At 33.5% G+C, this 20,870-nt stretch overlaps 2 protein-coding genes across 2 annotated transcripts in view; one reads left to right on the forward strand and one right to left on the reverse strand.

Moving 5' to 3' along the window:
- Positions 1 to 17,566, forward strand: part of LOC114332976 (zinc finger protein 239-like) — a 61,782-nt gene extending 44,216 nt beyond the window's left edge. Inside the window, exon 4 of the mRNA XM_050650201.1 lies at positions 16,258 to 17,566. Coding sequence (XP_050506158.1) covers positions 16,258 to 17,042 — 785 coding nt within the window. The 3' untranslated portion in view covers positions 17,043 to 17,566. The remainder of the gene's footprint in view (positions 1 to 16,257) is intronic.
- LOC114332977 (uncharacterized) lies at positions 5,495 to 14,674 on the reverse strand. Its single transcript, XM_028282782.2, has 2 exons — positions 13,735 to 14,674; positions 5,495 to 5,879 (listed from the first exon to the last, which is right to left on the reverse strand). Exons 1-2 carry the CDS (start codon positions 13,916 to 13,918, stop codon positions 5,746 to 5,748), a joined length of 318 nt encoding a protein of 105 aa, XP_028138583.2. The 5' UTR covers positions 13,919 to 14,674; the 3' UTR covers positions 5,495 to 5,745.
- Positions 17,567 to 20,870: the final 3,304 nt, after the last annotated feature.

The following is a 20,870-nucleotide window of genomic DNA, read 5'->3' on the forward strand; positions in this document are numbered from 1 at the left end:
CTCTAGGAACAAAAATAATTCATCAGCTTTGTACCTTATAGAACGAATATTAATCAGAACCATGCTAAAGTTGTTATCACTAAAACAATTTGAAGATTCTAGTCCCTCAGAACACGTCGTGATGTTTAAAAATTTCGTTTTGGAGAGGCAGCGGAATAGTAATTTCGGTGACATTCCCTTGATTTCTGCAGGTGAATAATTCTTTCAGAAGTGAGAAAGGATCTGTAAGCATCAAGATCAGCTTCCACCTCATCTGGACCAATCCCATAGGCATTGTTAAATTCCAGCAGAATTCGTCGTAGATCTTCAGTCTTAGTGGGAAGTCCCTCGGAAGCCAAAAAGAGTTTAACGCTTGTATTGGTAAATCCATCGTAAAACACTGAAGCTGGTTGGTCGTGTAGATAAGCAAGATGAAGTTTAATGGCTTTTAAGATATCCGGTTCCCTTAATCTGGCTAGAAGATATCGACTATTCGAGTTATTGGTTAATCTAACTCTTGGTGGGGTCAAAGGATCCAGATTTATCGAAGGTTCTAAAGTATCCTTCTTAATGAAATTTACAGGCGAATGGAACGGATTCTTAGATTTACAAACTTCGATGGCCTGCTTGTCTGTACGTATGTTTGTGTTTTCTACTTCATCTTTGTTCTTGCGAGAATTGGTAATTGGATTTTCCAAGGTGACAGGACTTCTGAGATTCTTCGGATTCTTATGTGACTCAGATGAAAGCGTTGGTTCAGAATTGGATGATTCTATAGACCATTTGATGTTAACACCAGGTGGCCAAATTTCCTTATTAAATAATAGGTTAATAGCTGTTCTAGATTTTATACCTATTTTGAACGAAGAGCCAGTTGCTGTGTCGGCATCTTTAAGGAGTGTGTAACATCTAATGTATTCCTTAATGCCTAGCCTCTCTTTGATATAGTGCACAACTTGTATAGGGGTGTACGTTGGGGTCAAGTTACTAATAACTACAAAGTGACATTTATCTTCTGAAATTTTTGGCTTTTGCTCTGGACTTGGTTCGAGATGTCGGGGCTCTTCAGTTTGGGTACTTGCGGTGGCATAAGATGTATTTTTCTTCAATATCTCTTTTTTAGTTGGTATATTAGATATATTTTTTGTAAGACTGCTCATTTGGTTTGACATTTCACCGATATTTGAAGAGAGCCTTTCTAATCCCAACTTAATCTCAGTTGAATTTGTGTCTTGTATTTCAACCTTGATAGTCTCATCTGAAGAAGAGCCGAAAAACACTGACGATATATTAAAAATGTCGTGTTCCATCTGCCTTACAGATTTTAGAACCTTCTCAGGATTCAGCAGGTTGTTTAGTTTGTGGATCTCGTCAATTTTTTTCGTAAGATAGTCCAGTTTGCCGTCATTTTTAGTTAATAGGTCATAAGTCTCGATGAAAACAGGCAAATTGTCATTTAGTTTTTTAGTAACTTGAATTAAGGCCTCAAAGTTCTCTAAAGGTATTTGACTTTTTGATAAATTTGTAATTTTGTCATTTAAATAATTTAAACTTGGAGAGTCACATACGGTACAAAAGAATCTAAGGTGAGAAGACTTTTGGTCCAATAGGGCTTTAGTGATGGTCTTGTTTAATTTTGTACATTTCATACAGAAGTTTCTTTGGCAATCTCCATTACATCTTAACTGGTTGTATTTATCCGAGTCAGAATATTGTGTAAGACAATGTTCACAAGTGTACGTCATTTTCAAGGTTAGATGTGCAAAAATTAACTAGGTCGATGTGATGATGGTAATAAAAATTGAAAAACTTACAGCTAGTATTCACAACACATAAATCAAAACAAATAACAAAACTTGTAAACACAAGAAAACAAATCAAAACATACATCCGTATACTTCCACTGCTGGTAAACGAATGCACTTGTAGAGTTTTAAGCGAACTTTTTGTTTTATTTTGTTTTTTAATTGCGCAACAGTGATTACTACGCCGCTGTGTTAAAACCCGTACGACATTGCTTGGTCAATTAGGCAAATTCGACCATGAATCAGCGAAATGCGAAGATAAATCGGTGAGGTGTGCGCTGGGCAGTGGAAGAAGAAGTCAACGGTCAGACGTCAGACGTTCATAAACTGAAAAATTATCATCCGCGTGTTTTTGGAACATGGCAACATTATGTAACAATATTTAATTGTAATATTATAGTTTGTATGTATGACCGGACTGCCATTAAAAATTATTAGTTCATTTTCGAAGTTGTTCTTTTTTATTTCAATAAATTATTGTTAAATCGCAAATCGGTGTGAGTTCCTTGTTCAGATGATACCGGCTTACAAGAGGTAAATGCGAAGCTACAAATCCGCCTTATACCAATAGGCCTGGATCCCGCGTATCAAAAAAAGTTGATTAATAGCAAGCTGAAAATTTTTTAATAGCTTAACGGTGTCTAGTCGGACAATTATTGATGTATGGGAACAGGGGAAGTTTTAATTCTGGAACGTGTCAACCTGACAAGTTTATGATTGTGAAAACGAGCAGGTTGTTTTTAAGTTTATTCAATAGCAACCTTTGTACAGTGTGTCTGCGTAACTTGGAACCATATGGAAAACGTTTTAATTATGAATTTTACGAAAAAAGTTATTCTTCATAAAGTGCTCTGCATGGTTTAAAATCTAAGATTTAATCATCAGGTCGTAAGCAAATCAGAAGTTATAGTTGCATGAAGAGATGCAATAGTTGAGTTACTCCAAGTGATACTGATATCATCAGTAAAAAGAAAAATTTTCCCATCGATTTTTAAATGAGTGATGTCATTTATAAAGATAAGAAACAGTAGATGACCCAATACTGAACCTTGTGGTACTCCACATATAGTCTGGACAGATTATCGGAGAATAGGCAATTTTTGGGAAAAGTTATTTACCTACCAGCAATTTTATTGCTGGAATCGAATCTTATGATTGTATATATTAATAATATAGGTATGCAAAGTCCGCAGATAGTGTACTATTTTTTATAAACAAAATGGCGCCCGAAAATCGTGTTTTTTCAATTTTCAAATAAAAATTCACCGTAATTATTTTCTGCATAGAGACGTGTTTTTCCCGATTTACTTCGACGAATATTTTCCCCGAAAAATGCGGGTTTTTCCAACAAACTGTAATTTTAGATAAGTAATTGTTTATAAATAATTAAATAACTTGGTAATATAAAAGCTCTTTTTGTCTAGATCAGAGGTTCTCAATCTGTGGTACATGTACCACTGGTGGTACATTTCATTATTGGCGGTGGTACACAAAACACAAAAAAAATTAAAATAGTACTTATTAAGTATTGATAATACAATTTAAAAATATAGGTGGTACCAAAAATAATAAAAATAACTGTAGGTGGTACATCACTCAAAAATGTTGAGAACCGCTGGTCTAGATAATAATTCCAGAAGCCGATGGAAATTGAATGAACAGTTTAGTAACAATTGAATTGTTAATTAAAAATTTACGGTCGCTATAATAACCACAATAATTGTGATACATAAGAATAACTATGATTTTTGTATAAAAAGCACTGTACCTATCTAATGTACTTTACAGAATTGAAATGGGACTATTTTAAAATAGGAATATTTTAAAATTATAAACTATTTTTTGGCTTATAAACAAATAGAATATCTCGGGAAATATTAAATTAAATTAAATCATGAAAACGGTATTGGAAAAAAAGCGACAGGACACTTCTTTTAAAAGAAAAAACGTTTAATTGTGATGAGTGGTTCCTGAGATACAACCGGTCAAAGTTGACCGACATTTACGGCAAAGATATAAACAATATGATCATAATTTTTGAACCATCACCTTTTTATTACGGTCGTCTTTCTCCACACCAATTTTCATATCTTTTAAATACTTATAACATAAATATATTATTATAATAAAAACTATCGATATTACGAGTGAAAATTGCCAAAAATAGCAAAATTCCAATCAAAAATTAGGTTGGAGAAAATGTAATCTCAAAGTTCAAAATCGGTATATGTTAAAAAAATGCATTTTTTCGCCTTCCCATGGAGCAATTTTCTTCACTGTTTTTGTTCCCAAGTAACTCGAGTAGAGCCATCTAACTAACGCATTATTAAATGTCAAAGTTGCTTTTGTTTTGTTATAATAAATTAATTTATTGATTATAACAAAATTTTTTAAATTTGTTTCAATAAATCTCTCAAATGAATTCTCCTTCAGAGAAGTTTAGACTGCAGTTTAGAATCCTTGGGGGTATTAAGTCTGTTGTCCTTCTATTTATGGTGTAGAGGACCATCCACTTATCATTACACTTCCACAGAACAATGTAGAGGTGCCATTATTTGCATATTATGGCGCATCTAAAAATGGTATATGAACCGTCTTTAAATTAGCGATTGGTTACTGACATTGAAATTTTATTACTTAGTATTGAAATTATTTAATGCTAAGGTATGGCTTAGGAAGGAACTCCCAAATTTAGCTTCTATACAAGTACAATAATATGCAAATTAGTGCCTTCCCAAATGACGGGACCTCTAACAATATTTTCTTCTTCTTCTTCCTGTTTCCTTAATAGGCTCGCGCCTGTTCCATCTTCGGATGCCTCCTCATCAGATATCCAGGTCTTCCTTGGCCTTCCTATACTCCTTCGGCCGTTTGGTGATCTATCTCATGCTATCTTTACCAGTCTTCCTTCTCCCATTCTGCTTATATGGCTATACCATTCTTTTTTTCTTTTCAGTATCCAGTCATTTATATTCTCTATATTACAGCTTTGCCTGAGGTCTGTGCTACGTTGTCTAACCCATAATGATTTTCCTGTGATATCTCGGACTATTTTCATTTCACACGTTTTCATCTGTCTTTTTGTCCTTGTGGTGTCAGGTTCCGCAGTGTAAGTCATAATTGGCCTGACTACTGTTCTACAGATCTTGGCCTTTGTTTCTGTCTGTAGATGTGTGTTGCAATAGATAGTGTGTTTGAGACATCCTGCTATTCTGTTGGCTTTGTTTACTTGTTGGGCAACTTCCGCTTCTGTCTCCATAACTGTGCATTAGCACTCCCAGGTAGCTGGTACTTCTTTCTTACTGGATTATTTTGCTGTCCACTTCCAGCTTAGAGATTACCATACTTTTTGTTTTATTTGGTGATATTATCATCACAGTATATAGAGGTTCCACAGTAAAGCCACTCGGTCGGCGCTTTGATCTCAGGAAGTAATAACGGCAAAGTACGAAATTGATAATTCACTAGTGGTGGATGCGGGCGGAGGCCGCACGCTCCTTTGGTTAACCTTACAGACCCGTCCTAAAACTTTCTGGGCCTACTACTATTATTTATTAAAATAAAAAATGCGGCTTCCCATATTACATATTTTAACTGTCCAGATGTTCTTACTAAATGTTAATATTACAAAACTAAAGGGTTTAATAAATGAAAAACAATATTAAAATTCAATGTTTATATTTCAACGGTATTTAAAATATCAACGGTATTGCGTAAGTTTTAAATCTCAATGGTTTTTAATATATTGTACACGTCATATAAACGTCAAATAAAAAGGAGGTTAATCTCGAAGCTCTCACGGCATTACTATACTCTGTTTTTAAACCAGGAGGAGTAATTCAAATTTACCGCGTCGTAACGCTTGTTTGTAATTCGTCCAACGTTAATTGAAAATTCTTGTTTTGCAATTTCTTTATAGTCTTTCTTGGCTTGTTTTTTTAGGGCTATAGGTCGATACACTTTAAAAAGTTTGAGTTTGTTGATTTTTTTGTAGAACAACTTCGCTGTCGTCCTCTCCACCTAGCGGTACGGTAGCTAATTCTTCCCGTTGTTCCTCATCTTCCTCATTTACTGGATCAAAACTGTTTTCACCATCTACAACAGAAGTTTATAGGTTGCCTTATATGAAGAAAGTGTCATATTGCACATAAAGTATCTACAATTTACAACATTTAATTTTTTATTACCAACTGAATTATTTTTATAAAGTACAAGGAAGCCTTTTGTTATTTTGAAATCAAAAATATTCAACAAATGCAAATCCAACAACTTTGTATTCCAACAATAGAAATAGAAAAAAGAATAGCAGGAAATGGATTATAATTTTTTAGAAGGTTGCATACCGTCTTTTATTTCGATAATATATGGTATTTCCACAGTATATAGAGGCAATTTCCCTCTATATACTGTGGTATTTCCACGTCAAAATTCCGCTTAAATTTTTTGTATAGAGCAGATAGATTGCAAGGGGCAGCTTGGTATTTCCAGATCAAAAGTTACCTTTAATTTCGAGGGGATTTAAAATGAGTTGAATGAAGGAATAATGTGGTCACACAATCAATTCCGATTTTGATGTTGATAATATTGAATTTCATAAGTTGTGGTTTATTACACAAATTTACACAAATTGCTAACAAGAATAATAACCAACCGCATAACACAAAAACTTGATTTATATCAACCGGTTGAACAGGCGGGATTTCGAAAAGGGTTTGGTACTAACGATCACTTACAAACCGTCAGAACACTGGTAGAAAAAACCACAGAATATAATGTACCCTTACATATGGCATTTATTGACTTTCACAAGGCTTTCGATAGTATTGAAACCTGGTCCTTTTTGTCAGCCCTCAGGGATGCTCGAATATACTCACGGTACACTACACTCATTAAAAACATTTATGAACAGGCCACATTCCACATCAAAATCAATGAAGACCAAAAAACCGAAAAAATACGCCTTGGTAAAGGTATTAGACAAGGTGATACTATTTCACCAAAACTTTTTACCTTAGCATTGGAAAATGTATTCAAACATCTCGACTGGGAGGAAAAAGGTCTAAACATTGATGGTGTACATTTGAGTCATTTGAGGTTTGCGGACGACATAGTATTATTCAGTACAGATATCAAGGAACTGGAGCAAATGATGAAGGAGCTAAACCAACAGTCAAATAAAATAGGTCTCAAAATGAATCTTCAGAAAACAAAAATAATGAGTAATGTACAAACTAATCTTGTTATTGACAACGTCAGTCTTGAAAATGTAGACCACTATATATATATATATATATATATATATATATATATATATATATATATATATATATATATATATATATATTGTTGTGATCTTGATTATTGATATGAGGTAATATTCTTATATGTCATTTAATTTAATCAATGCATTAATAATAATCTAATTAATTTACCAGATCACATATCAATATGTTTTCAATCTCAGGGCGAATTATAAAATTAATTACTTACTCTCGTGGGTTCCAAGTATTTCTCAATGGTTCCTAATCGGGATAGGAAAGAAAAGAGTAAAATAATACACACATATGGGTTACAATTATAATCAAAATATTGTTTATTTTATTTAAATGGCAATCATTGCTTAATATTTGCTAGATCTTATTATTCTTAAACATAACATTTACAAATGGGAATCTTATTTCCTTTTGGTTTCCAATTGAAAGTTTTTATTAACATTTAACTATTAGGATTTATTAGCAACAATTCTATTTAAGTTTGATGAAGCTTTTCTGATATTATTGATTATGTTCTTCAATTTATGATGTGGTATTTAATACGAAAAACCCATACATTCATGTCCAAACAAATGAACTGACCTTTTTCTGGTGAACTGAGAATGTCTTCACACAAGACCCGTTTCCTGCTATCCTTGGCTGCGATCAAAACCTCGTCCTGGCTTTCAGTAATGTTCTCCTTTGAAAACTAGCTCGTATAGCTCTCGTTCCTGCTTCTGTCGTGATGCTGTATTCTACCTTTTTCGAAACTGCAATCAGCTACCGGGACACTCTTGGCTCAAGGAGGTTCTTTTACTCTCAACCTGGCCTACCTCTCGTTCCACGATAGATACTCCACACTCACGGAACTACACCGGCTTTCTCACTCTCCGTACACTACCGTCTACTACTGGACTTCACTTCTCCACAGCTCAAAACATTCTGATCTCTATTTGTCATTCATTCCCCTACTTTCTAAATATCCCTTCCAGATTCACAAATCAACCTTCCACCACCAACTCTCATTCGCAGTATTCCTCAAAACCAATTTTTAATCTTTCTAAATATGCTTAATGGATTTCCAAAAAAAATAGTTAATTCCCATTCTAAAATTACTTTCTACTATTTACAAACTTTAATGACCTATTATCTACTTCAACTGAGTCTTATTTAGCATAGGCTAATGATCGAACCTTCCGCGAACAACGATAATGACCTATTATGTATTTCAACTGAGTCTTATTTAGCATAGGCTAATGATCGAACCTTCCGCGAACAACGATAATGGTACGCGCCATTCACTTTGTTTATTCTCGGCGCATTGTCCCGAGTTTCGTAAGCTTCTTCTAATCACTTCTTAAAATTACATATAACAATTTGTTGTATACAGGTTGTTCTAAATTTATATGCCCGTGGTTGAGAAAATTGAAAATATTTTATATTAAATTGAATTCTGTTTATAATTATCAAAATTTAATTTTCATATCAAATAGAAATATAACAAATCCCCGCCTTGTATTCGATAAAATTTATCTGCATTTTTAAATAAATTTTCTCGAGGCAAAATCAACTCCCTGTATATTTCCTTACTTTAATCTACGTCTTATACCCCTTCTTCTTGTATTACTCTAATTAGTCCCACCTGTAGAGTAATTGTTTCCTTATTTTCAGTGTCCTCATCCTGTGTTAGAGTGTCGGCTATTATGTTGTTTTTCCCTTTTTCCCATATCAATCTTCTGTCTTTTTCCTCAGATTTTTCACATACTTTTACCGTGTATTCTGCATCCTCGTTTTCATATGCCTCCTCTTCAAATGCCACTGTTTTGATCATATCTTTTTCGCTTTCATTTGTTAGCTTTATTTCTTCTTCTCCTGAGCTCATCTCTTCTTTTGAGGAATCCCAGTTTTCTTTTGCTTTTGATACTCTCAATTTTTCTTCTTCTGGGCTCAACTCTTCTTTTGAGGAGCCACAGGTTTCATTTTCTTTTATCTTTTTCTTACCTTTTCTCCTTTTTCTTCTTTGTCCTTGCTTCGCTGCCAAATTCATTTCCACTGTTTGTTCTTTACCTGATTCGTCCGTATTTTGTTTCTCCTGTTCCTTGTTCTGTTCTTCTTTTTCTTCTGTTAGATTCATCGTATTATTTTTAAAATCTATCACTACATGTTTTTCTGCCAATTCGTCAACTCCTACTATCATGTCATGTGACATGTTTGGCATTATTACACATTGTAGTGCATACATCTTCTTACCCAGTCGTACCATTACTCGTATGCCTTCATTTATAGTTGCCAATGTCCGTTTGTTTGCGCCCACTAAATTTACCCTAGGTATTTTGTAAATTAAATTTGTTAAGTTAACTTCTTCTATTAGTTTTCTGTTGACCAATGTTATTTCAGATCCAGTGTCTATCATAATTTTAATTGGTTTCTCGTTGATAAATCCATCCACAAATTTTAAATTAACTCCATTTTTCTTGTCGTTGTTTCCTGCCAATTTAATAAACTCCTTGGGGTTACAAAAGATTCCTGTTTGATTTTTGGTTTTTAGTGAGCGCCGTCGTGAAAAGACGCCGGTTGCTCATCGTTGTTTATATTTTCGTCATAATGTCTCTCTCCGTCATATTCATCTGTCTGGGTATTATTTACTTCTCTTCTATTTTCTCTTGGTCTGTCGGATCTGTTTCGGTTTTCTCGATATCCCTGTTCATTTTGTCTACCATTATTTCTGTTTTCTTGATTTGCGAGTGTGGTGTTTCTATTCTGGTATTCTCGATTTCTGTCCTCATTCCATTGCCTATTTCTTTGTTCATAATTTCCTCTTCCGTTGTCTCTATTTTCGTTTTCCCTTCTGGGATTAAAATCTCGTCTTGTATAGTCCCTCCTATTTTGATTTCTATCTCTGTAATCCTGTGTTTCTCGGGGCCTGTAATCTTCTCGCGACCTTCTTGATTTTCTTTCTTTTAAACGTGATTCTCTTATTTGTAGGAATTGGCATAAACTATCTATGTCTTTGTAGTTTTGCAATGTGATATTGTCTTCCAGCGTTTCTTCGAAATGTCTTGCAATCAGTTCGACTAATTGTTCCGATGAGTAATTATATTGTAAATGTTTTGCGTTATAGTAAATTTGTAATGCATATGTCCTTTCTGATATACCCATCCTATCATTGTATTTCCCATTTTGCAATTCCTTGTTAATTTCCAATTGTTGGACTTTTCCCCAGAAATAATTCAAAAATTTTTGTTCAAATTGTTGCCAACTGTCAAATTCTTCTTCTTTGCAATCGAACCATAGGCTTGCTTCATATTTGAGATGGTTTCTGATAGTTTCTTTTGCTGTTTCGAAATTTCCGATGTGTTGTATTTTCTTTTTCAGGCTATTTATGAACGGCACTGGGTGTAATCTTCTTACATCCCCGCCAAACCTTATCTTCACGTCATCTGTGCTATGTATAACCATTTCTCTTCTTTCTCCTACATTTTGTTGCGTCCGGTTTTCGGTGGCTTGTTTTTCTATTTCTGTGATTCTTTTTTCCACTTCTTCTCTGTCTACTTGAATAGCATTTTCCAACTTATTTTCCAAATTTTCTATTTCCTTTTTCTGGCAATTCGTTATTTCCTTTATTTTGCTTTTGATTTCTTTAATCTCTGTCTCTTATTGTCCCATATCGTTCTTGATCATTGTCAAACATCCTTTTACTTCCTTTTCATACTTTCCTATGCGTTCCTCCATTTTCTTGTTGTTCTCTTCTATTGCTTGTTTCATTTTTTGTTGTGTTTCATCCATTTTTTGATCCAATTTTTGTTGTGTTTCATCCATTTTTTGATCCACTTTTTGTTGTGTTTCATCCATTTTTTGTTGTGTTTCATCCATTTTTTGTTGTGTTTCATCCATTTTTTGATCCATTTTTTGTTGTGATTCATCCATTTTTTTTTTGTGATTCATCCATTTTCTTTGATGTTTCTTCCTGATTTTTATCCATTGTTCGTTTTGCTTCATCCATTTTTTGTGACTGGAGTTGCATAAGTTGTAATATCTTTTCTAATTCTGACAATTCTTTTTTTCCTGTTTCCATGATTGTTGTGTCTAAAATATCTTCTTGGTCTGAATTTTCCTCTTGATTTGAATGTTCTTTTTGTTTTTTATTGTCTTTGCTTTGGCTTCTTGTCACAGACATTTGTTTTCAAGAAGTACTGTCCCCGCCAAATATGAAATTTTACTAGTATGTTACCAAGACGACTTTTTCTCACAAATATTATAAATTGTCAATAAATATATCAAATGTAAATATCGTAAAATTAAAATATTAAATCAGTTATGTAAAATTTGTACCTAAAGAGATCTAAAATTTTATGTCATCAAATGTAAGTATCTCACTTTTTACCAAAGGCATATAAATTTTCAAATACCGGCTTTACTCTTTCTATCCTTCAAATTTGCCACTAGAAATACTTTTCAATGCCCTCCACGTTGGACGACAGTTGTTGTGATCTTGATTATTGATATGAGGTAATATTCTTATGTCATTTAATTTAATCAATGCATTAATAATAATCTAATTAATTTACCAGATCACATATCAATATGTTTTCAATCTCAGGGCGAATTATAAAATTAATTACTTACTCTCGTGGGTTCCAAGTATTTCTCAATGGTTCCTAATCGGGATAGGAAAGAAAAGAGTAAAATAATACACACATATGGGTTACAATTATAATCAAAATATTGTTTATTTTATTTAAATGGCAATCATTGCTTAATATTTGCTAGATCTTATTATTCTTAAACATAACATTTACAAATGGGAATCTTATTTCCTTTTGGTTTCCAATTGAAAGTTTTTATTAACATTTAACTATTAGGATTTATTAGCAACAATTCTATTTAAGTTTGATGAAGCTTTTCTGATATTATTGATTATGTTCTTCAATTTATGATGTGGTATTTAATACGAAAAACCCATACATTCATGTCCAAACAAATGAGACTGACCTTTTTCTGGTGAACTGAGAATGTCTTCACACAAGACCCGTTTCCTGCTATCCTTGGCTGCGATCAAAACCTCGTCCTGGCTTTCAGTAATGTTCTCCTTTGAAAACTAGCTCGTATAGCTCTCGTTCCTGCTTCTGTCGTGATGCCGTATTCTACCTTTTTCGAAACTGCAATCAGCTACCGGGACACTCTTGGCTCAAGGAGGTCCTTTTACTCTCAACCTGGCCTACCTCTCGTTCCACGATAGATACTCCACACTCACGGAACTACACCGGCTTTCTCACTCTCCGTACACTACCGTCTACTACTGGACTTCACTTCTCCACAGCTCAAAACATTCTGATCTCTATTTGTCATTCATTCCCCTACTTTCTAAATATCCCTTCCAGATTCACAAATCAACCTTCCACCACCAACTCTCATTCGCAGTATTCCTCAAAACCAATTTTTAATCTTTCTAAATATGCTTAATGGATTTCCAAAAAAAATAGTTAATTCCCATTCTAAAATTACTTTCTACTATTTACAAAATTTAATGACCTATTATCTACTTCAACTGAGTCTTATTTAGCATAGGCTAATGATCGAACCTTCCGCGAACAACGATAATGACCTATTATGTATTTCAACTGAGTCTTATTTAGCATAGGCTAATGATCGAACCTTCCGCGAACAACGATAACGGTACGCGCCATTCACTTTGTTTATTCTCGGCGCATTGTCCCGAGTTTCGTAAGCTTCTTCTAATCACTTCTTAAAATTACATATAACAATTTGTTGTATACAGGTTGTTCTAAATTTATATGCCCGTGGTTGAGAAAATTGAAAATATTTTATATTAAATTGAATTCTGTTTATAATTATCAAAATTTAATTTTCATATCAAATAGAAATATAACAATATATATCTTGGACATACCATTAAAATTGGCAAAGAAACCAAATAGCCGAAATAAAAAGACGCATACAATTGTCTTGGGTAGCTTTCGGCAAGTTAAGCTTTATCTTGAAGAATAGAGATATACCAATGTGTCTAAAACGTAGAGTTTATGACAAATGTATCTTGCCTGTAACTACATATGGACTGGAGACCATGGCCTTTACAAAGAAAACCTTAGAGCAGCTCAGTACAACTCAAAGAGCGATGGAGAGGGCCATGCTAGGGATTAGTTTGAGAGACAAAATTCGAAATATCGACATTCGTGAAAGAACAAAGATTACTGATGTCGCAGAACGTATAGCAAGGCTCAAGTGGCAATGGGTCGGACATGTTGCCCGAGATAATCCCAAAAAATGGACACAGAGACTAACAAACTGGAGACCAAGAGAGAACAGGCGATTAGTAGGCAGACCGCAGAAGAGGTGGGCAGATGATATCAAACAAGTCGCGGGCAAACAGTGGATGAGAATTGCCAAGAGTAGAAATCGATGGAAGCAAATGGAAGAGGCCTATGTCCAGCAGTGGACGAACACAGGCTGAAGAAGAAGAAGACACCAAAAACTAATAAACTGTAACATGACACAAGAAATAGTTTCAAAATAAGTTTGATATGTTTTTAATAACAAATAGTAAAGTTGTTTACATATTAAACAAGCTATAATTTATTGCAATACTACAGTGCAACAAATTGGTACGTCAACAATATAAATAGCAGAAGATTCTTAGGTTTACATGGAAATTTCAGCTTTCAAACATATAAACTCACCTTGATCAACATTTGAATGTTGGTTTGGACTGTCTTCTATTGAAGGAAATAAACGTGGTCCTGCGTTTTTACATAACCTGTTCCGAGTTTTATTTGAAAACATAGTATTTTCAAAATGCACACTGCATAATCTGTTCAAATTTAAGTTTGTTTTATTTAACAAATCTTCTCTCTGGCACAACATTGCCCAATTTCGTGCTCTGAAAATAAATTAAATTTACTTACTATTTAGACAACACTAAATTTTCCGGCTATTATTAACTTTCATAAATATATAATATAATATGCAGATGAATGTAGAAAAAACACAATATTTATGCCTAAGTGAAGATTCAACTGATATGATACTGGACAATATAATCAGAAAATAACTAGCTGTGATAAATATAAGTATTTGGGAATTAATTTCAGCAAAGAAGATACGGAAGACGCAGAAATTAAGAGCAGAGTAAATAAAGAAAGAACGATAATTAGAGATATAATTAAATCATTGAACGGAGTTTTGTGGAGTACCAAGATAGGGAAACAAAGAAAAATGAGAATATACAACAGCATGATTAAGAGCACATTGGTATACGGATCCGAAACATGGAGAGTAAAGGAACACCAAAAAAGTAAAATAGAAGCTACCGAGATGGACGCCCTAAGAAGAGCAAGTAGAACATCGAGATTTGACCGGGTTAGAAATGAGTAAGTAAAGCGAAGAATGAATTTACAGGAAACGGTCATAGATGCGTTGAGAAGAAACAATTAACGTGGTACGGACATGTTCAGAGAATGGGGGAGGAGAGACTTCTAAAGAAAATTATGAAATGGATACCTACAGAAAACAGGAAAAGAAGAAGGCCAAGAACAACGTGGATACAAGGAGTAAGACGATCAATGAGTGTACGAGGATTAGAAGATGAAAATTGCAATGATAGAAGATATTGGCAACAGGCATCGGACGACGTTTTGAACCCGAATATATATATATATATATATATATATATATATATATATATATATATATATATATATATATATGTGATGAAACTTAAAGCTAAAATCAATATCAACAAAAGAATTAATATTAAAATTAAACTCACCAGGATTCCGGGTTGAACCGCGTCGTTGGTTTCTAGGCCGAGCTTTCGACGTCCTCTCTGACGTCATCTTCAGGGCTTCCGGGATCTCAGTCTCCTGAGGCTCCAGACACTACACTCACTACTCACTGCAATACTGTTGTTGCTGACGCTGGGGCGGTCATTTATACCGTGGACTGATGTGACTGACGTGGCTGTCGATGACGTGGCGGAGTGGGAATTAGCGCGAATACTATTTGGAGTGGCGCTAAGATTTTTGACGGCGGGAATTGTCTTTGTAGATGGAGCGAAAAAATTTTTTTTTTTTTTCAATTAGAAGCATGTAATTGCGTATTTGATCTTAGTTTTTGATTCCAAACAACTTTTTATCATAAGAATTTTCGATATTGAGAGAAATAAAGGTACTTTACCCTTGACCGAAATTCATATTTTTTGACATACCTCGTATAATATTGAGAAAATTTGATATCTGATGATTGCATCTTAGGTTTTGGGACATGCAGAACTTTTTATAAAGAATAACTTTTTTTCGTAAAATTAATAATAAAAAAGTTTCCCATATGTTTCCAACTTAAGTAGACACGCTGTATATATAAACATATAATATATATCAAAAAATCTTTAGAAAATATTTCCTCTTTGTAAACATAATTTTTGTATCTTAAGTATTTAAAAAACTACGTAACATTTTACTATTTCCAATAATAATGATACTATTCTGTTAAGGTGGTTAAATAAGCAAATTCAAAATTATATACGTACCTATCAGCTTCCTTGGAAAATCGGAAAAAACTAGTTACAATTTTTTGAATTGTTCGTGCACATTTTCGCTGAACACCGACTAATACCACTTCGAATTTTACTCATGTTCAACTTCACAATACTAACAATTATTCACAAAACTAACTCAATTTAATTAAGCAAAATACGGTACTGTTAACCCGTACGTTCCTACTCGACTAGCAATGGAAGAATGGTTCTCGGGCGACCAGGAAAAATGCGCAGTCGCCCTGCGCGTTGAAAAATTTTACTTCCAATTTTTCGCAGAGTGGTTCTACTGTGGAACCTCTATATACTGTGATTATCATGTTGAACTTTCTTGCTGTTATATTAAATTGATATCAAAGTCTCTGAAGGTCAACTTCACTCTCTGCAATAAGTATGGCATCATCTGCATAGCAGATAATTTCTTCACCCATTATGTACTCTATACTCAGGTTTTTGACTTTATAAATAATTTCATCCATGATGAGGTTAAACAGCAGCGGGCTCAGTGAGTCTCTTTGACGTATGCCTAACAATATTTGGAAAATATTAAAATTTAGACTGCCAAATTTAGTGTATTTCAGCCATAAGATGATATTTTGTCAACATGTTCTTTACTATTGCATTAGATTTTTCTGAAATGAAAAATATGTATATTTTAGTTTTTTTTTAGGCTTTCTTGGAGAGGAAAACGCATCTGAAACTACGAAAACAATACTTGTACATTCATGTGATAAAGAAAAACATATGCGCCAACCTGTAGAAGAAAAAACAACAACCTGTAAAATTTGTTTTAAGCAACTTGCCCATAAGACTTCATTAAGCAAACACATGATAATTCACACAGAAGAAAAACCTTACAAGTGTGAAATTTGTTTAAAGCAGTTTACTCAGTTGATTAGTTTAAAAAGACATTTGAGATTGCACACAGGGGAAAAACCTTACAAGTGCGAAATCTGTTTCAAGCAGTTTAGGGAAGCAAATAATTTGAAAGTACATTTGAGAGTGCACACTGGAGAAAAACCTTACAAGTGTGAAATTTGTTTTAAACCGTTTAATCAAGCAAAACATTTAAAATTGCATATGGTATTGCACACTGGCGAAAAACCTTACAAGTGTGAAATTTGTTTAAAGCTGTTTACTTATAAAATTTCTTTGGATAACCATACGAATGTTCACACTAGAGAAAAACATTACACGTGTGAAATTTGTTTTAAGCTGTTTCTTTATAAAAATTCTTTGCACCGACATATTAAGGTTCACACTGGAGAAAAACCTTATAAGTGTGAAGTTTGCTTTAAACAGTTTACAGAATCAAGTGCTTTGACAAAACATTTGAGAGTGCATACTGGGCAAAAACCTTATAAGTGTGAAATTTGTTTTAAGCCGTTTAGCGAATTAAATACTTTGAAAGCACATTTGAGAACACATACTAGAGAAAAACCTTTTCAAGTGTGAAATTTGCTTTAAGCAGTTTTCTGTGACACAGCATTTGAAAACTCATTTGAGAGTGCACACTGGGGAAAAACCTTACAAGTGTAAAATTTGTTTAAAACAGTTTACTCGTAAATATTCTTTGGATATACATACAAAAGTTCACGCTAGAGAAATATGCTAAGTTATATAAAATTACATATGAGATTGCACAATGACAAAACCGTATAAGTGGGAAATTTACTTAAAGCAACTTTCCCAGAAAGCTAATTTGGAAAGACATTTTAAGAACTCAAACTGCATAAAACCACCCAATTGTGAAATTTTGTTTTAAATTATTTTCCCAAGTGGCCGTGAAAATCACTTTCTGAATAAGTACCAATCAGGGATTGATTTTTGTTCTTAAAAAAATATATTTGTTCTTAATGAAAGAATGTCATTCAGTTTTAGGCTCGATTTTCAGAATTTTGAAACTTGCTGCGAAAAGTAGTTATGTGTAGCTCAGTTAATTGTATTGAAAAAGCAATAAATCCGTTAAAAGTATTAAACATATTTTATTATATTCTCCGAAACTTACATACCAAAATCTATGAATTATTAAAATACCTAAGAAAATAAAAAATGTATTAATCAAAGACGTTTCACAGAAATATCGGCATAAAATGAACAAAAAAAATATACTGGCATATTAGTATGATACAATTGATCCAAAAAAGGTATAACCCAGACATCCAAAGTTAAAGTTTTCCTCCAACACCAAATTGTTCTATATGGTCCACATAATGTTCAGTAAAAAGTTACACCATTTTGAGCGTCGGGTTTGGGGGGGGGGGGTGGGGTGAGAAGTCCGTAAATTAGTAGTTTTTTAAGTTTTTCGTCAATATTTATAAAACTATGCGGTTTAGCGTGAGCAATGTTCCACATTGAATTTTAAACAAAAAAGTTCCGATGCATAATCCTTCTCAAACGAATGGTTCCAAAGTTACGGAGGTAGTATAGTATCGCACCTTGGGAAGAAGAGTGTGCCAACTCAAAAAATGGCAATTTTGAGTTAAGTTGACTAAACGATAGTTTTTAATGTACTCTTTTGGGTAGAAGAGTGTTCCAACTCTAAAACCTCTCATAGTTCATTCAGTTTTTAAAAGTTCAGTATTCCTTTGGCTAAATCTTTCATATATTGGCAAGAATACTGTGCCAAGTAGAATGGAACAGTCTTCTTGTAAAATATGCAGTCAGAATTATTATTATAATTTGCTGGAAGAGTGTTCCTTTTGAATTGGTACACTCTTCTCCCAATAATAACACAGCTGATCGTGGGTTGGCACCATTAAAAGTTAGGTTATGTTATGCATACTTAACATTATGACCATAGAAGAGTGGGTGGGGATTATGACTGACAATTACTAATTTTGACAGGAGATTTTGGTTAAAACATTAGTACTTTTCGGTTTTCGTTCATATCAGAATGGAAAATAGATTATCTGTAGAAAAATCCAATCAAAAAATGTCAAGAGCCCAAAAAATAATTGAGTCGGCTTTAAAACAAATATCTCAAGGTAAGTTGTAATTTTGCATATTATATAACCTAATTTTTGTTGTTTCTATAAGCATCTAAATTAGTTTCTGAAAAGAATTTTATGTAGATACATACTTACCTACTATTTCGAAGTGAAATAGTAAGCTAATATTTGTTTATGTATTCATTTCAATTTAGTTGAGGGTTTCATTTAACTTTACAAAGTAAGCCTACCTACCAGTTTAAGTAATTATTATGATTGTTCTTAATGAAAGAATGTCATTCAGTTTTAGGCTCGATTTTCAGAATTTTGAAACTTGCTGCGAAAAGTAGTTATGTGTAGCTCAGTTAATTGTATTGAAAAAGCAATAAATCCGTTAAAAGTATTAAACATATTTTATTATATTCTCCGAAACTTACATACCAAAATCTATGAATTATTAAAATACCTAAGAAAATAAAAAATGTATTAATCAAAGACGTTTCACAGAAATATCGGCATAAAATGAACAAAAAAAATATACTGGCATATTAGTATGATACAATTGATCCAAAAAAGGTATAACCCAGACATCCAAAGTTAAAGTTTTCCTCCAACACCAAATTGTTCTATATGGTCCACATAATGTTCAGTAAGAAGTTACACCATTTTGAGCGTCGGGTTTGGGGGGGGGGGTGGTGGGGTGAGAAGTCCGTAAATTAGTAGTTTTTTAAGTTTTTCGTCAATATTTATAAAACTATGCGGTTTAGCGTGAGCAATGTTCCACATTGAATTTTAAACAAAAAAGTTCCGATGCATAATCCTTCTCAAACGAATGGTTCCAAAGTTACGGAGGTAGTATAGTAAATAATTGGTCCAAAAAAAAGTCTAACCCCGTCATCAAAAATAAAAGTTTTCCTCCAACACCAAATTGTTCTATATGGTCCACATATTGTTCAGTAAAAAGTTACACCATTTGAAACGTCGGGTTTGGGGGAGGGGGAGGGGAGAAGTCGGTAAATTAGTAGTTTTTTACGTTTTTCGTTAATATTTCTAAACGTAAGCGGTTTAGTGTGAACAATATTCTATAAAAAAAGGTTCTACATTAAATTTGAAACGAAAAAGGGCCTATGCATAATTGTTTTAAAATCAACGGTTCCGAAGTTACGGAGGGTGTAAAGTGGAGGTTTTCCATATATTTTACATTTTTTGGGCAAATTATATTATTACTGAGGAAATTAATTTTTTAACAGGATTGTGTTTTCTAAATATAATTTGCTATTTCAATGGCCGGTGGTATGTTACTGATAAGCCCTTGAAAGAACATCAACCTCACCACCTTCAAGAGGCTTCTATAGGCCTAGGCCATATAAATCTCTGGTACGAAGAATCCCACTCTGAACTTTTTATGGACATTGTCGCATGAATATCTTTCCAACAGTAAAATTTTCGTTTCAAATTTAATGTAGAACATTTTTGTATAGAATATTGTTCACGCTAAACCGCTTAGGCTTAGAAATATTGACGAAAAACGTAAAAAACTACTAATTTACCGACTTTTCCCCTCCAGCTAAACCCGACGCTCAAAATGGTGTAACTTTTTACTGAACAGTATGTGGACCATATAGAACAATTCAGTGTTAGAGAAAAACTTTTATTTTGGATGACGGGATTAGGCCTTTTTTGTACCAATTATACTATACTACCTCCGTAACATTGGAACCATTATGTAGTTTTAGGAGGATTATGCATAGGACCTTTTTTTTAAATGTAATGTAGAATATTTTTGTATATAACATTGTTCATGCTAAACCGCATAGTTTTAGAAATATTGACGAAAAACGTAAAAAACTATTAATTTGCCGATTTCTTCTTGTTGTGTCAATTTTATTAAAAAAATTTTTGGACACCCTGTATAAATAATTATGTTAATGTTTATATTAGTAAATAGAGAATTGATTACGTCATCAGGTTTAGATGGATGACGTCACTAGTATGATATATATGCCAAAAATCATAAATTAAGATCATAAATCAACCTATTTCGGGAATTTCTAATAGCGTTGTTTATTTATCTAATAATGAATTTATGGGTTACTTTATGGACGCACTGTATATGTCTAAAAAGGTGATGCCTATGGGCAACTTCTTTGCAGCAGTTGGTGTTGTTTTCATGGCACCTGTTATACTTAGACAAGCCATCCACTGAATATGGTTTAGTTTGTTGATCGCTGTTGCCTGTAGCACTTTTGATACCCAAGCAATAGCTCCGTAAATTAGCATTGGCCTAATGGTAGTGTAGTTCCAGGCGATCACCCTGGGCGAAAGGTCCCTAGTGCGTCCGACTGTTCGACGA

This window comes from Diabrotica virgifera, chromosome 5, assembly GCF_917563875.1.
Source record: "Diabrotica virgifera virgifera chromosome 5, PGI_DIABVI_V3a".
Lineage (NCBI taxonomy): Eukaryota > Metazoa > Arthropoda > Insecta > Coleoptera > Chrysomelidae > Diabrotica > Diabrotica virgifera.

What these genes read in the sequence shown, in the direction of transcription:
- LOC114332977 (XM_028282782.2), bottom strand. Translation starts at nt 13,918, where the DNA reads ATGTTGTGCCAGAGAGAAGATTTGTTAAATAAAACAAACTTAAATTTG. An exon ending in ACATTCAAATGTTGATCAAG is followed by an intron (nt 5,880 to 13,734) that starts GTGAGTTTATAT and finishes CTTCTGTTGTAG; the next exon opens with ATGGTGAAAACAGTTTTGAT.